General features: G+C 38.7%; 1 protein-coding gene across 3 annotated transcripts in view; it reads right to left on the bottom strand.

Annotated features, from left to right (window-relative positions):
* sema6a (sema domain, transmembrane domain (TM), and cytoplasmic domain, (semaphorin) 6A) overlaps positions 1-17,903 on the bottom strand; it is a 136,171-nt gene that overhangs the window by 32,408 nt on the left and 85,860 nt on the right. For all 3 annotated transcript variants that reach the window (XM_055039200.1, XM_055039201.1, XM_055039202.1), the window contains exons 7-13: positions 17,150-17,240; positions 15,233-15,352; positions 14,397-14,485; positions 11,233-11,450; positions 9,269-9,400; positions 6,156-6,311; positions 1,522-1,695 (exon numbers count right to left, since the gene is read on the bottom strand). In XM_055039200.1, the coding sequence (XP_054895175.1) occupies positions 1,522-1,695; positions 6,156-6,311; positions 9,269-9,400; positions 11,233-11,450; positions 14,397-14,485; positions 15,233-15,352; positions 17,150-17,240 (980 nt within the window). The remainder of the gene's footprint in view (positions 1-1,521; positions 1,696-6,155; positions 6,312-9,268; positions 9,401-11,232; positions 11,451-14,396; positions 14,486-15,232; positions 15,353-17,149; positions 17,241-17,903) is intronic.

The raw sequence follows: 17,903 nt of genomic DNA, 5'->3' as shown, positions 1-17,903 counted from the left end.
CACGGAAACAAGGAAGGACCTTCATAAAGCTTATCACATGGTCTCTGAATGCAAACGTGTTGGTTTTTTCAACACTAACCTTTGTAACAAAATCAAAGTCTAGTGTATTTAATTGGGGCTTGTCGAGCAGAACTGTGAAATAGAGTAAAAGGTGGAAAGTGTTTTAAAAATTTGGATTTATCCCTTTTCCATATTAGCTCATTTGAAGTACCACATAGTGCTCTAATTAAACCTGAAAGTCTTCCAGGTTTGCAGCACCAGACTGAAAGCTTAGCTCAAACTCATTGAAAACAATCTATGGAAAGTCAATTCTCAAGATTCCTAATTGTTTTTAGTATGGACTTTAAATACGTCATTCTGGGCCAAAAGTTGTATTTTGTTCTTTTTTTACCAAACCACGAACTGTATTTCTTATTACCTTCTTCAAGTGACTTTAATAGTCATTCAGTCAAAAGATTCTCCCACCTCAGTTTTGGATCTCTTCCAGATGTTCAAATTCAACTCAACTCAGTTCAATTTGTTTCAATTCAAAAACACTATATTGATCCCAAAAGGAAATTAAACAAATATGGTCAAAGCTTAGATTATTGTTTTCTCACTGACCGTATTCTGCACGAAATGTTGACAACTTTTTAAACTAAATGCACTGAAATAATTTCAAAATGCCTTTCATTTTTCACGAGCATCTTGCAAAAGGAGTCTATCTTCATCAACTGCCTGTGCTGACATACAAAAACTTGTACCATATTAAAATTGCAGTCAGGGTCCAGAAAAATCTTTCCAACAGCTGCGAACAGCCCCATGGCCATACTTTGGTACTTATCATGCTCTAACCCTTCAGTTTTTCGTCTTTGGTTTTCATGGCTGTTTTCTCTCTCCTTTATCCAAACTGCCACCTCCCTCTCATTCATTACCTCTCAACCAAATATTTGCTCTGGCAGGACTGCACTGCATCAGATTTTTTTTTCTATTGCTTGACAGCTCTCTGCTCACCGTTCTGAGCAAAGTTTAGGGTTAAAAAGGCTCATCTATACAACACAAACCTACAAAGATGTGATAAATTAGCGGGACATCCGATGCTGGCTCTGAAGACAAACGCAGCCCTCTGCCTGAGCATGTATGTGTACGTTTCCTTTAATCAGCCGGCATTTTGGAAAGAACTCAGCCCCAATGCGGTTGGGAACCGCACTCCAATGCTATCCAGAGCTTTAGTGTCTGTGTCTTTAATTTAGAAGCTGTGGTTAGGCAAAGTGTAACTTGATAAAACTCCTTTAAATGATAGAGTAGCCATCTGGGTGACTGGCTGCACTTCAGAGCTTGGGTCGGGGGAACCGGCGGGTAGCGGTGGAGCTAGTGGGTTGGCTGACATGATCGATGGTAGAACAACAGAATGAAACACTTCTGAATCACTTAACGCACACATACAGAGATTAGGGGGAAAAAAACTGGACCTCTTTTGTTTGTGGCAACTGTATCCATGTGTTCCCTCTATTGGACACACATGCTCTCTTAGTTACGTACTTGTCCGGGTTGTAGACGTTGAGCTCCTCAAGGAACAGGCTGTCGTTGAGGAAGCCTTTGTTCATTTTGGCCAGAAATTTCAGGATAATGCCCTTCTCAGATCCCAGGAACACGACCGTGTGGTTCCGGTGAGGGCCCGCCTCGTTGTCCACCACAATCCGTGTCAGGCGATACCTGGAAGTAGGATTACCGGGGAAAGTAAATCAACCAATCAGTTGATTAGTGCAATTTGCAAACACATATATCGATGTTTGAAAGAGCAATAAATGGTGACGCACATCGAGTAAATGTTTTGAAGTGAAGTCCAGATAATAACTACAGAGCCAATCAATTAATCACTTAATGGGCTTTTCATTGTGTATATCAAGTGTCTACAAAAGACAACCGAACAGGAGGGGGCTGTTATCTTGTTAATTAAATGTTATTTTATATTCATCAGACTGTCATAATGCCTGTAGGGGGTTAAAGGGAGAACAAAAACATGACATCAAAGTGTCTCAAGCACCCGGAAAAAAGCGCACATTTATTTCCTGACTAATTGCTGAAGTTGAGACTATTTGACTCTGCACCTATTCCTTAGAAACTGTTAAAGCAACAAAAATACCAATTAGCTCCTGCAAAATATCTTGTCATTTTATGAGTCAAATCTCAGTTTTTAAGTTCAGGGACAAATAAATATTATCCTTAACAAAAGGGAGAATAATCGCACATTGGTTTATATATTTTAACTGTCTCCACATTGGAGTTTGCATCTACTGGATTGGATTTGTTATAGCGACAGGTGCTGTTTTCAAAGGTTATGCAATAAATGTGGTTTTTATTGCACTCCATTCTTGTTTGTGGTGTTGATGGTAATATATAATTTAGTTTTTAGAATAATAATTGAATTGTATTGTACCATGGTGAGAGTTCAACCCATTCCCTGCATTACAGTACCATTACTAAAGGGTGACAAGGTTTACCAAACGCAGCCCAGACAGCTCAAAGTTTTTTTAATGAGATATCAGTGAAGGTTCTGGAATGACTGAACATTTTTCTACATGTATAGGGCATAAAGAAGCAGACCAGTCCCCTCACTAAACTGTTGTTGTACACATTTGTCAGCTGCCAGAGATAAAGCTACTATGTGTGTAAGTGAAAAAAAGAAATATGAATTTAGCTTTTCTGGTTGCTAAAAGCAACCACAGTACTGCTTTAATAGCAGTACTATTAAAGTACATTTAGTAGTAGTACTGTGGTAATACTACTAAATGTATGTAGCAAAATATAAAAAAATTATTAGCAAAATGTTTATTATTATCAGTTCATTTTCATAACACTAGTAATTAAGAAGTAATAGTACATAGTTTATATGTTCAATTTTATATTACAAGAAGAAGTTGTTGATTTGGAATTAAAATAATTTGTTTTATATTGTCTTAAATATTTTTGTAAATACGATGATATTGTGGAACTGGGTTATTTTTACTCAAAAATGACTCAACCCATATCGAAAAGTTAAAAGTTTTGTCACCTTTACTTTAACGTTGTTCTGCTGGAATTCCTGCACCATCCACCTATAAATTTTGTACCACGGCATATAAAATTTAATAACCAGGCTAACATTTTTGACGAGTTGTTGAAAGATTTAATAATAACTTCAATTATGTATCGTTGTGAAAATTCTGTTTACACTCAAGAAGATCCACTCACATCGAGATGCTGAAAGCTTGAAACTGAAAGAGAAGCTGACTGTATATCAATAATTTTAATTGCCAGTCATAAATTTGACTGACAATTATCATGGTAGTATATGTAAACCTGATGCAGTTGTTCACAATATTATTCCCAACTCTGCAATTGACACATAGACTTAAAGATGTTAAAGTACTGGATGTACTGCTAATTCCAGGTTATTTCCTGATATTTGTGTCTTACATGCCACACGTTTCAGACATGTCAAACATGTTTTTAATATAGCAAGACACATTTGTGAAGCACATGGAGTTTATCTGGGGCTTTTTAATTTAATTAAATCTATTTCAATCAGAAAGAACTGACACAGCTGAGTGCCGGTTCACACCCCTGCCTGATTAACGTGTCAAGATATAAGATATGGAGGAAGGTTTGTGATTTAGTTTTACTGTATTCCAGGCGTCTTTGCGGCTTCTTGTATCCATAAAGCCTGAGGTTATTCCGTTTGTTCTCTGAAGTTAAGGGGCTGTTGCTAACTGGATTGGAGAATGTTTCAAGATGGAAGTTTCAAAAAGACAGATTAAGGCTTTAGGGGTTAATAGAACTAGATTGGATTTAAAGATTACCAATGAAAGCTTATCCGGAAATCTAGGAAGTCCACTATTGCCGTCATTAATGTTGACTGAGTGTTCCTTGTGTAAAATCAAGTTAAAAGTGATGCACTAGTACGCAAATGTTCCTCTAAAGATATAATTTACTTGAAAAAGCAGCAACCTACTCCTGCTTGTGTAAAGTTTTCCCAAAAAACTTTACACAAGTTTTTAGGGAAAACTGGCCAGTGTCAACAAAGACAAAAATATGAAGATATTATTAGGTTTTGATTCATTCAATCTTAACAGGAGCTCCAAAGGGTATGAAATTAGGATTTTAACTCATTAAAATAATACAATCTCAGTGAATAAGGCAAGGTCTGTCTTTCCAATTTTGATCCAGATAACAAAAATCACAGTGAGTGTAATTTTCCAGCGTGTGTCTCCCTCTTTGAAGTGATTGACTGCGTCCAGCTCGCTGAGCTCCCTGCCAAAACGCTGCAAATCTCCAGATAGAAAAAAAAAGTGTCTTCATATTGAGCAAAAAGCCTGTACTTGATATTCGGGTGTCCTCTCTGGGGTGTGACAAGGATCAAATCCTATTACTGATTTCATTTTCAGTTGACTTCAGCTCAAAATAGTAATCCAAGATAAAACCCCAACAGGGGTTTTATATCCACTCCACATGCCTTTGTGATACGTTTCAAGCTTAAATAATTCTTTTAGCAATTGGCCTGCATGTTAATAAACATGTTCTGCTGATTGGGGTGATATTTCAATTCAGAAACACTAATGAGCTCTTTCATACTAATCTGTTTATATTGTAACAGAGGCAACACAGCAACTCAGGTTTGATATTTAAAAAAAAACCTTTTATCAAGGAATCTTTAAGTAGTGGCTTGATAAATAAGGTCCCGCCACTGAGACATGTCATGGATCTGCCCAGATCTGCTAACTTCAGAGCAGCTGTAGGTAAGAAGAAGAAATGTGAGAATGTAATTATTTTCATTAGGAATATGTTGGAGTGCTTGAGTTCAGCTTAAATGTGTCAGGATTTTTCCACCTAACCAGTTCCAGACCTAAATGGAGGTCAGTGCACCACTAAAGCGCCGCTGCTTGCATTGAAAATCCAGTGCTATCTTGGCACCATCTCTTAGCTGGACCTGAAGAAAAATCTGCCTTTATTGGGGCTAGAGAGCAAACTGCTGGAGACCAACAGTCTGCATGAGTTTTAAACATTACATGTGAGGTACTGTTTTTTATTTAGACCAGAACAATAAAAATACGGAGATTCTATTCATTATCTGTCATCTTTATGGGGTTTTAGGTGGTTTTGAATAGTCTGGAATATTATTCAAACGTTTTTCAGATGAGTATGTATGGGAAAAGCCTGAAAGGAATATTTAGTTTTCCATGGTTTGTTCCACTTCCCACTGTTTAAAAGATCTATCTACTCATACACATATATACAATATGACAGAGCTGTTTAAATGTTTCCTTATCAGTTAGTGTATTCTAGTTAGTTTGCCAGATGGACTTAGAAACACATGCAATGTTTTTAACTCATTTTATAAATGCTGTTTGCAGCCTTTCAGGCTTATGACAATTAAAGATCTGAAATGCTGGCCTTTGGTGCAAAACAACAATAATCAGACTGTCACTTAAAACAGCCATTATATGTTAGACTGATAACATTAAGATGTCTCTTTGCTGGGATAATGAGAAAAAAACAGTCTCCCTGCAATGCAATCATCTCCAGAGATACAAAGAAAAGTCAGTCATTTACAGGAAGTTGTGACATAACTTTGTCATCTAAGAACAAATCAGTTCTTAACTGTTGATCTTAATATTAGGTTGGACGTTAAACACTTGAAACGTGTGTTTGATCAAATCTTTTGTGCATGGCTTAAAAAAAATCACATAAACCTTTAAGATCGAACAACAAGCATGGTGCAATAGGTTTTAGAAAAGCTCCAGAGCACGGGGGAAAAAGCCACATTCACTACAAAGAAGTTTACACTCCACTATACTGTCTTGGGAAGTGTCAATTCAAGAGAGGAAAAAAATGTCTTTAATAAGACCTTATAGATGTCTTCAGTGAGCTAAAGATCAAGACAAACACCAGTGAGTATCTTAAATGCTCACTCCAAACATTACTACTCTGTTGTGTAGGGAAAAAAGATAGTAAGGACTGAATTAGTGTTTCCTCCACTCCAAGAAAAATAGGTCAGTTGCGGGTTTGTGATGGAGCACTACTGTCTTTTAATGAGTCTAACTCTCTGAGCAGCACTTCAGATAATTGCCGGGCTGGACTGAAGAGGCTCACGGACCTCTGACGTCGGCGGGTTTTTTGGAGTACAAGGTACTCACCGCACCATGGTCTTGAGAAACCAGGGCCTGTGAGCGATAGAGGGCACAGCCTCGTCCATCAGGGGATGCATCTTGATGAAATTCAGAGTGTCATCAGGGAACTCATTGGATACCTTGTACCTCTCCATGGATGGAGTGCCGGCACAGCTGCCAGGTCTGCAAATGCAGTGGTGGGAGAGGAAGACAACAAAATGAGAGAAACAGGGAAAGAAAAGTGTCATATGGAGGAAAAGTTTAAATGAAAAAAAGAGAAGCCGCCAGAAGACAGAAAGTCTAATTCCCTTAAAATCAATAAAAGTGAAGTCATAAATGGCCAAACACTCATTCCTAGAGCCTTCGGTCAAACAGGAGGACACATGATGTCTTCTTTTCTGAGTTTGGGGTAATGCACTGAGACATTCTATCAGAGTGATCCGTTTACAGGAGCTGGTAAAAAAGAAGCTGCTTTTGATAGCATATCCTGTTTGCAGGCATGTCACCTCGGAGAGCTTGTAAACCTCTTTACAGTGTGCTCTTTGATACCCTTTCACAGCACATAATACATACCAGGTCCCTGAAATGTCAGACAGCTGGCCTTGCACTGTAAATACGTAAAGACCAAGCTTTATTATACACATTTGAGCGTCGTCAAGAGAAATGTATGTCGCTTTAAGATTTGCATATGTGGTGCTGCTGGGATAGACATTTCAGTCAGATTTGCTCCGTTTTCCCGTTTTTGTTTTTTCCACATTTGAGAACTGGAAGTAATTCTATGAAAGCATGTGGTTTGACTCGGATGACGAGGCCTCCTCCCAACATCCTGTGACAGTTCAAAACCCATTTGAACTGTGGCTGAATATAAGAGTTTGAAAATACAAATGAGATCCCGCAGAATGTGAGAGAGCTGCGGATAAACCAAGAATTGTTAATGTTAATGAATTGGCTGATTTGATCATTCTGAAGCATTTTCAAATTTCATTAGGCAGTCAAGAGGAAGCACTAAAGGCGAAAGGATCTATGAAAAACATCTTTTTGCTATGGAGATACACCACCTCTGCAGACTGAAACAACATAGCAAGATGTAAGAGGGCTAAATTTACTTTGTTTTATCCTGTTGAGCTTTCAAACTCAATGATTTGGAAATATCACAGATTATCTGGGAAGGATCAACTTTCCTTGAAGTGTTTTTTTCAAGATGCTAAAGACAAGTGTAAATGTGCAGGTTTTTTTTTATTATTATTATTTTTATTATTTATTTTTAAATGGTAAAATCTGCCTGATTAACAACTTCTTTACAATATGAAAACACTTTGAATTCTTACATAAACATCAGCAGATAAAGCTTTACAAAAACCAAATGTGGGAAACTGGCTACAGAACTCTGATCGTTGACTTCCTGCTAAAGGAAAACACATTTAACTGTAAACTCCTTACCCTAAAGTGGATTCTCAAATCTATGAGGCCGCTGAAATGAGCTACAGAATAATGTCTGCTGTTAGTTTGCAGAGTATGCACACACACACACATGCACGCATATGGACGGCAGAACCGAAACAGACATGTATTAAATATGAAAATCTGTAAATGATTGGGTTTGGGAGTCTAGCACATGGAAGAACAGACTGCCACAGGACCGGACCTTGGTGGCATTGTTGCAGCTCTCCATCTGCTTGCCTGTAGAAAAAAAAGGGTCTGAATGCAGAGAGCAGAAATTTAATCAATCCCATCAATTACTGCAGTAAGCAAATGTGAGCATATCTGCTTCTAGAAATGTCTGATCTCACTCAGGGTAAACAAGTCGTTATATATACTAATCAAGGTAAAAAGGGTGGGCTCACTCATACATTCATTAATGCATTAAAGCGCTTGTGTTTTGTAGAAGAATCAAATCCCCTGGCTTTAAGTGAGGATCTATACACCCACCAACAATTATAATAGCCCAGATCTTTGCAGTAAATCAGTTTTTTTTCCCCCTTCAGGATATTAGAAAAATTCTCAGGGCTCTAATTAATGAGAGATAGGTGGGAGATTGATCAGGTCAGTACATTTGTGGAATTAGCCAGCCATATTTAAAATGATCTCATGCTTCATTTGCTGATGCTTATGAAACTGTGGGTGGGGAGCAGGAGAGCTGATGTGTGAAACGATGAAAAAAGATTGTGTTTATGTGATTGAGAATGGACATTTGCACAGTATTTTGCAAAAGTTTTCATACCTCTTGGAATTTTTGTCTAATTACAAGCAGAAACATCCGATTTTTTTCAGGATTTTATGTGGTAGATCAACATAAAATAGAACAAAAGCGTAAACACAGTTTTCAAGTGAAAGAAAATAAAAATGTGTGGTGTAAATTATATTTAACCATCATTGATACGATGCCCCAAAATAAAGAACACTTCTGATCAACCTGAACACACCTTCCATGATGAAAGATGGTGGGGGCAGAAAATGCTTTTCTACTGGCAGGGACAGGAAAAAATATCATAGTATGTGGCAAGATGAACAAAGCCTAATTCTGGGGAAAACCTCAAAGACCTGAGACAAGATTGTTGTCCAGCAGGGCAGGACAACAAGCCTAAACATGGAGATTCTGTAGCAAGACCTGAAAAATTGATGTTGACAGATGCTCTGCATCCAGCCTAACCCAGCTGTGTTGTTTTGCAAGGAAGGATGAGCAGAAAATGTCACTCTGGATGTGTAAACCTGCTGGAGACATTCCTCAAAAGGCTTTTATACGAAGACTCCGGGGGCTGAATACACATGCACGTTTTCCAACCTTTCTCAAAAGTTTGAAAACCAGGAGTCATTTTTTTTTCTATTTACAATAATGAACTACTCTTTGTTGGTCTATCACATAAAAAATATTCTTGTAACTTGAATGTGAAATGGTTGAAGCATTGTGGCTATGCTTGCAAGGAGTTGTAGATGATGTGCAGTGAATTTTTAAAGGGGAGTATTAAAATAACAGAAGTGCAAGTAGAAGATTAGATAACATTTTCAGTTTTCTAAAGAAATTACTTGTGTGACTGAGAGCAGTGTTTGAGAATAACACCAGAAACAGAGTCGATTCTGTATTTAATGCATTTGCCATGTGTGCAAGTATGTATGTGGGTGTGTGTACGTGTGTGTTGTACCTTGGCTTGGGAACCCTTTCCTCAGGAAAAGGCGTCCAGGTGGAGTCTGGGGATTTCTGCTCTTTGAAACGCCCAGTGAAGGCGCGGGACACCTCCGCCATGTCGTAGGCACACACTGCCGAACCTGGAATACTGCCATAACACAAAAACATACACATTAAAGTAAAGAAACAATGCATAAACAAGCCACTGACTGAACATTTCACAAGAAAACATCTTGCCAATTCTGGACTATCACTGAGAGACAGAGAAATGGATTTACAATCCATGTACAGAGGCGTTTAAATCCCCTGGCTTGTTTTAAATGTTAATGGACAACTTGCTGCATTTCTAAAAGCAATCATTCTTCATAGCATTTCATACATAAAGTGGATATAAAAAATCTACATCCCACAGTTTAGCACCAGTTTTGTATTATCTGAAAAAACTAGACCAATCTAAACCTTTTCAGATCCACCTTTAAGATTGAAGCAAACTTTCCCAACATTTCCCCAGAATCCTTTAGATGAGAACAATAAAATACTTCAATAATAAAATTACCCAATTGAAACAAATGCAGGGCAGAAATCTGTCAAACCCCAAATGAAGTTTGGCTGACATTTTCTGACATCTTCTGGGTCACATCACACCAAAAACCATCAGAGACACTCCAAACCATAACACAGGTCTCTATCAAAAGGTTCCAGTCAGGAGAAGGTCACAAAATAATTTCCAATGAACCAAAACCAATTGAAGAAAATTATGGCTTCTGTAAAAGTACATTTGGAGATTGAGAATTTGTGGTGTGAAAAAGTTCTGAAATTGTTTATCTTGGTTTTTGCACAATAGAGACCTGATATTTGAACATGTTTATGCAGGATTTTTAATAATCTTTTCCTTCAATCTTTGGCCTTCAGACTGGGTTTCCCCACGGTCTTTCCTTATGACATTAAAGTTCATTACAAATCCAGTATTGAGCTCCATACATGAACAACAAATAATTTCATTAATGCCTCTCTTTTTTAAATGGTGGGGGGGGGATCCTAATCTTCTAATCTTCTTTTGTGTGGAATCAATGCATAGCTGATCACTGACTCATTTCTCTATTTCTATATCCAACTGTATTCAAAAGCATAAGACAAAAACTTGAGAGTATTCGTTTTTCTGTAATTTTTCTGGTTGAATTTTCTCGGCATTGCATCATGAACTAAACTTGTCTCATAGACATCGGGGAGACGAGAATACACAAGGGCAGCATTATAGAGAGCAAGGTCAGAAAGCTGTTAATTCTCTGCTCAGCTACTAAATTACAGCAACTGCGTTCTCTATTGAATATGTACAGAAAGCGAGACCATTATATTCATGTTTTTACCAGACAGCTGACGAGGAGGAGAGACTGAAAACGAGGTGGGCAGACAGACAAACTCGGAGTCTTGTCTTCACACTAATTTCACTCCCCAACTATGAAACAGAAAATTAATGCTGGAACCTTACAGAAATTTTTCAGAGGTGCTGCTTCATTGGGTTTTAATGCCCGTTAACCATGCTCAATTGCATTGTCACAAGTAATTGTCTTATCCGCTTAAAAAGCAGCCATAAAATAGAGAATTACAATATGTATGAGCTATCAGACGAGCTCTGTGCTTTTGTGGTAATTTTCAATTTAGATTAAAGACTCTCTGGCCCTCGAGAGCAGTTAGGTACATGAGACAGAAACGGAAAATAAGATTTAAGGACAGCAAGTCAAAAGGGCGGCGAGACTGTTTTGACAGGACATGTAAATGTGTGCCGTATAACGCTCAGAAATTATGTGTTGCCGAGAGGCGCAGCAGCTCTACCAACGTTAATAAAGGTCAGGCTGTCAAAATGTTTTTTGGAAGTACTTCTAACTGAAAAAGATAACCAGGATAAGCGCTGGAAGATGAATATCTGCTTCTGGTGTGTTCACACAGGTCTGAAATGAACCTCCTAGTTATTCAGGATACCTGTTGTAAGGCGTGGAGAAAGTGGCCATCACCACATCCCGCCCGTTGATGTGAATGACGTCCGTCACGGCTTGCAGGATGTTGAAGTAGAAGTGGGAATCCCCAGGGATGGAGCAGTTCAGGCGGGACTTTAGGAACGACGTCCACTGCTTCTCCAGGACGCGAGGAGAACCTCCGCGGTCGTTCTTGCAAACCCTCGCCACCCGAGGAAACACCACCTGGTGGAGTCATACATTTAAAATGCTGTGGCATTTTTGTCAGTCACGTCTTAATTTCTAAGTGGTGTACATGGAGACTCATAGTCATGTAAGAGTCATAATTGGCAGGTTTAGATAAGAAGGAAACTATAATTTGCACTGCAAACAATTGAGCAATAATCATTCCTATTATCGATTATTGATCAATAGCAATAACCAATATTGGTTATTGTCCTACTTTTCATTCAAACACAATCTAATTTCTTCTGCTTGATCCCGTTTCACTAATTGCAACACTTGGTCTGCACGTACTTTAGCATGCATAAAATAAGCATTATGTTTCCATAATACATAGTTGATTGGATTTTACAGGAAGAACCAGAAAAAGATTTAAAATTAAGAAATTATGCAGTGTTTGTGGCACTTAGTCTTTTTTCTTTGGTGAAACCTTGATAACACACCCAGTTGAAACGACACGTTGAATAACACTGGGAATAATTAGCTATACTTTTCAGCTCCTCTTTTGTAGTTTCACAATATAATTAGATTTTGAGAAAAAAAATCTAATTTTGTTTTTTTGTTCTAATTTTGTCACCTGACATGTGGATACCTGATCCCATGTCAGGTGATGCTCGGGTCAATCCTAGCGTTGACTGAAAAAGAGTGAGGTAAACTGGCAATGATGGTTTCACAAATCAAAGAATCTTTTGTCACAGATGAACAAAAAGGTGCAGGATTAACTTTTACTGAATAGCCAAAATACTCATTCAGCCCTCGATCATTTTATTCAGATGTTCCTACCACTTCCATGGCTGCAGGTGTGTGAAATCCAGCACCTTACATGCAAGCTGCTTCGGCAAACATTTGTGAATGGGGCTGATAATGCTACAGCAACATACTGAACAATTTCACGTGTGACTTTACGGGTAGAGTTTGGGCATTTCCCCAACATTTCTAACAGGAATACCAGCACACAAAGCAAAGTCCATGAGAATACGAAGAAACGAGTCTAAAGTGGAGAAACTTGACAAGCCTTCACAGCGTCCTGACCTCAACCATGACAGCACACTGTGGAATAAATTAGAGCAAAGACTCTGAGACCGGGCTGCTTGTCCACCATCAGTGTCAAAGCTGATGGTGGAGCAACAAACAAACATCACCACAAACTGACTAATAAGCACTATAAGCATCTGTCCTCAAAGAACTGAAGATGTTTTACAGTGTACTGCAGTAGTTATACTTTTCTTTATCTATTGTGGTCCTTAAATCAAAACAGAAATGGAAAAATTTAACTAGAAAAGTATTTTTTTATTTTCAAGAAGAATATTTTAGAGATTCCTTGCGAAAAAACTGGCAATAGGAGGAAACAGCTTCAGCGACATTAGTGAAATTCAAGATACCCTTCAAAGCATTATTGTTACTGACATGACAGACAGCAATAGAAAATTCATTTAAAACACCAAGCACAAGTATTTTTTTAGACCGTTTTTGATGCCGCCCTGGTTGGTGAGCCATAAACCAATGTGTTGGTGTTTCTACCCTTAAAGAACTCAGTATAAACCGTGATGAAAAATCTTTAATGATAGCCACGGCTTAACCTGGTGTTTCATTGCAGTAAATCGGTGCGCCATATGTTTAGTTAGTCAGCACCTGGCAACAGAAAGTTTTAACCATACAGCACTAAATCAGAGCCAAAAACTGTAATTACAACTGTACCGTTAGATTTGGTAGCCAGTGTTGTAATTAGCTGTTGTCACACTATAGTTAACAGCTATAACTCCAACCATGGCCCGAAATTGACAGCGTGAACGGGTGCAAACATGCATTTAAACCAAATCCTTAAACGCACACACGCGGCTATGCACACACCAGAATCCTCTGTTCTCACATCGACCGATGTACGAATGAGAGATTTGACCATGCAGTGAGCCTCACCCAGGACTGCTTCAGCGTGTGGCAACAAAAAATGCTGAACAGGTGAGAGTGTCAAGCTGAAGGTTGAATTATTCTACAGTTTCAACATCCTAATTTGTTCACCCCAAGCTAACATCTATGTTAAGAAATATGTTTCATTTTGTTTTATTTTTATTTTATTCCTCCACAGCAGATTTATCAGTTTGCCACGTTGCACAAGCGACTCTTTATATTGTCAGGGATGGCCATTCTGTTGGGAAATAATGGGGAGATATCATCCACTGAATGTTAAATTGCTCTCTGCTCCATCAGATCTCCCACCACTTGCATAATTACACTGATGCTGCTTTCAAAACACCCAGCAGATTGAGAGGCTTGATCTGTATTCATGCTCTATATGACACATGGCTGTCGTTTCTGGCACTGAATCCATTACTTCTGTGTTTTGCATCGCCTCAGATCTGCTCTCATACCGTTCTCTCTTATATTCCCTTTAATTTATTCTGCAAAGTACATGCTCATCTTCACTTCTACCTGCTGCTTCGTTAAACTCTCTCATTGCTTGATCCAAATCTGAAATGAGATGATTAGAGAAGAAACTTCTCGTCCCGCTGTTGTAATACCCCGAGAAAAATCTACTGCTGCTTCTTCTTCTCCTTCCCCAGCCTTTTCCTGTTCCTGTTCCCCTCCAGGTTTTTTCTCTGCGGCGCTTTGGAGGAATTTCTCATGGGAAACATTGAGACAAGAGGTCAAACAGTAGCACTGCAGGGTGGATGTGGACGTGCAATGGAAGGGATATATTTAGCCTCCAAAATAGATCCTCCAGACATCGATAGATTTTGTTTTTTCTGGTTCTATTTTAAGTTTTGTATCCTGTTCGTTGTTTCTAAAATATGTTCTTGCCACTTAGCAACTCCTGAAAGCCTCCTTCCCAATATGTGATACACCCATATCCTGTTAGCCTCCCCAGGCACTTCCTCATTCTCCCAGTAAATAGGAAGTCACCTCTGATTTGAGTTCAAACAACAGCAGAAGAACTGGGCTTTTGCTTACCTTTCCCATTGTGTTGTACTCCATTGCAATTTCCCGAAAGAAGAAATAGATGAAGTCTCCGTAATTGACTGCCTGGACAAAGTATGGTTCTGCAGGGGAGCAAGAAAGGAAAAGAAAAGAAGTCAAAGTGATGTTTTGCCACGACAGAATAGTTGACACCATATTTCACAGCAAAAAGAATATCTGTGGCATTATGCGGAGAAGCACCGATGGTCGGTCTTGAGAGCCTCACTCTATTATCCTTTATGAGGGCAAAACAATCTGCATGTGAGAAAAGACTGCCTCCCTGTTGGGTTTCGACAGACTGGACTGGTGCTTGTTTCACCCTGGGGGCAGAACAATTTCAGTCGGCGCAGGATGGCAAAATGGATCGACTTCAAGCAGAATGAGGAGTATCTGCATAAGTGGTTCTGCACTGATCTAGTGTCAGACCTGCAGGATCAAGATTCTGACGATACAATAAACCCGAGCAAAAATACAGCAGTTTCATGGATTGTACACAAACGCTCAAAACAGATTATCGTTGAAAATGAGAATCTGTTCTCAATGAGCTTACCTGTTTAAAAAATGTTAATGAAAAATTATATAATTATATATTTTTATATAAATATCTATATATTGCCAGCTGACTTGCAGTGTGCAACAAGAGGAACAACAATTACTTTTCCAAAGAACTTTGATAAAACGGAAACAGTTTTGCGATCTTTTTAACGTTGGGATGTATTGATATGTGAAACCTGCCTATGCCTATTCTACAGTTTCAACACACAAGGTGATGCATCTTTGAAAACATTTTTTTTCCCAGCAACAAGTGAGTTTCCATGTCTCCAACTCACCTTTCAGCCACTTGGAGTCGTGTTTGACAGTGCGAAGAGTCGGGCTGTCTCCAAGACTACGATAGATGACCGCATCGATCGCTAGGAAGTCTGTTACGGTGGCTGAGTACAGCTTGCCATCTGGACAGGGAATGCAGAGGTAGAAAGTGCAATGAGGAGGAAAGATGGAGAAGAATAAAGAGAGTAAGACACAGAGATCCGTAAAGAAGAGAGGAAATAAAAAAGCATTTAGTAACAAAGAGATTCCTGCCCTCTGTGGTTGGATACACCAACATATTTCAGAAGCTTGAGACCTGGAAAATGGATGAGTCACACAAACTGAAGGGATTCCTCAACAACCAACGAACAAAACTCAAACATGTTGCACATCTATGAATAAAATACAGAATCCCCAGACTCCCTTGTTGAAGTCACACACTTTCATGGACATGCAAACACACACGACTGCCCAAACACAATCCGCCACCAGAATGACCTCAGCCTGGCTTGGTCTTAACCACAGTGGAAACTCAAACTACATAATTGAAAGGATAGCAGAGAGAGGAACCCTCATGATTACTCAGAGCTTCCAGCTCTTTTCCAAGTAGCTCTGCTCCATATTAACTGCTCCGGCTTGGCATCTACCATGTGTTCGAAACCAGAAGGGACAGATCAGCAATAGTGTCATAAATCGGATCCTAATAAATATGAACGAGGCCTGGATGTCTTTTGTAATCTGTGGATCACATTCCACCAACAAAGAGAGCTGACTCATTTTGGTTTCCTCCTTTCATAAATCACATTCATATTGAAAGAAACTAAATAAGAAACAAAAGGAATAACAGAAAAGTCAGAGGCAAATTATTATTTCAGTTGCCATAGTACTACTGATGCATTCCCAAAGATCCTAATAGGAAACAAACTTCAGACTCAGAGCAAAAACAGAGGCAAGTTTAGCGATTTTCCTCTGATGCATCTTACACACTGTCTTTGCTTTACAAGATGTTGTCAGAAAGCTCCTTAAAACCACAGGCTATTGAAGACAATATTAATACGACCAAAAATAATCTGTGACTCAAATACTTTCCACTCTCTAATGTGACTCCAAATGACTTAAGTAACTACATCTAGCAGTTCATGTGACAAGATGATACTGTAAAATTTTCACATCCTGATTTTAAACTAGCAGTGCAGACTCACAAATACTTTTCAACGTTAATAGCTAGAAGTTCGCTAGTCCCTAAATAATCCAGAGTGCTAAAAGAAATTATTTATATTTTTGTTTTATACCCTATAGGGCAGTCAGAAAAACAATTTGAAAATTGTGGATGCTTCTTCAAAGCTTGATTTTAACCAAGTGCTCTTTTTCATTAGCAGGGTGTGTCCCGATTTAGGGACTGCAACCTATAAAGGTTGCATTTTACTATAAAACATGTTAAATAAGTAATAAAAAGACATTCAATTTATTTAACAGCTTGAGTTTCGCACCATCAACTAGGTGACAGGATGTACGTCAAAGTAGGGAGCTAAATCTAAGGCATAGATTATACACTCTCTTCCAGATCAATGAAGACCAAGTCCTTCAAAGGGGGAAACACCCAAAATCTTTGGACACACCCAAAGGTTTTATTGCCTGACTTTCTCACCACAAACAACTAATTCAAGAACAACTTCCTTTATTACTTAAATTTATCTTAGATCAATTGTCAAGCGAATATCACAGCCATTCATATAGAGGGCCTTTGGTAAAAGCTTAGTTACTTCACAAACAGTCACATCCTGACAGCAACTTGCTGACTCCAAGCTTAGATGAGAAACATTTTAATATTGCAAGATCTTGTTAAATCTGCATTATTGAGCAGCTTGTTTTGTAATGTCAACAGAACTTGTTGTGAAAGTGTCTGGATGATTGACTTCCACAGAGAAATTTTGTCTTACCAGCAAAGAGTGCAACATTGGCATGTTTGGCATCGTATGGACAGCGCGCCATCCCACTGATCTCTTCTCCTAGAGCCTCCAAGGAGTCCATCTGCAGAACATGAAACATCAGAAAGGACAGGAGCAAATCAGAAATGAGTGGAGTGTGGCATCAATAAGACCAGCTGCACAGCCAGTTGAAGGAAAATGTTCTCAAAGACGGTGGTAAAAACAAAACATGTTATCATAGGGAGGGTGACTTAATGAAAAAAGAATGTCTGATCCAACCCAGCAGTGTGCTCTTTTAACTAAATAACCTCTGGATGCCATCCTGGTGCCCTGCTGAGGTTTGTCAAAGCCGCACATGTGGGTGTATCTGGGAAGCTGTCACCAAGCGAGAAAAACACAGACATTTTCTGCAGAGATGTCTCAAAATAAGGATGAATTGATTTTTTCATTCTCTAACTGTGATGATGTTGGTAAAGAGTTTTAGCTACCCTCAAGCCAGATCTTCATCCCAGGTCTAAGCATTTTTTTTGTTTGTTTTGGAGTGAAGATGTAAAAAACAAAATTGTGTGAAGAAAAAAATGTGGTGAGCAGGTTTAGTTGTAGATTGTGTAATGGTAACTGTTTTGGCTGCATTCCCATGGTTTGGTAAGAACTTGTTAAAGATCTTTGAATATAAAAGGACACCAATTCTGCTTCCTTGAATAAATTAGGATAGGCTATCCAAAATATCTTCATAACTTTTTGTAGTAAAAAAATCCTTCTCAGA

Source organism: Poeciliopsis prolifica, unplaced genomic scaffold (genome assembly GCF_027474105.1).
Source record: "Poeciliopsis prolifica strain line A6 unplaced genomic scaffold, Auburn_PproV2 SCAFFOLD014, whole genome shotgun sequence".
NCBI lineage: Eukaryota > Metazoa > Chordata > Actinopteri > Cyprinodontiformes > Poeciliidae > Poeciliopsis > Poeciliopsis prolifica.
This window is presented reverse-complemented; position numbering and strand designations above follow the sequence as displayed.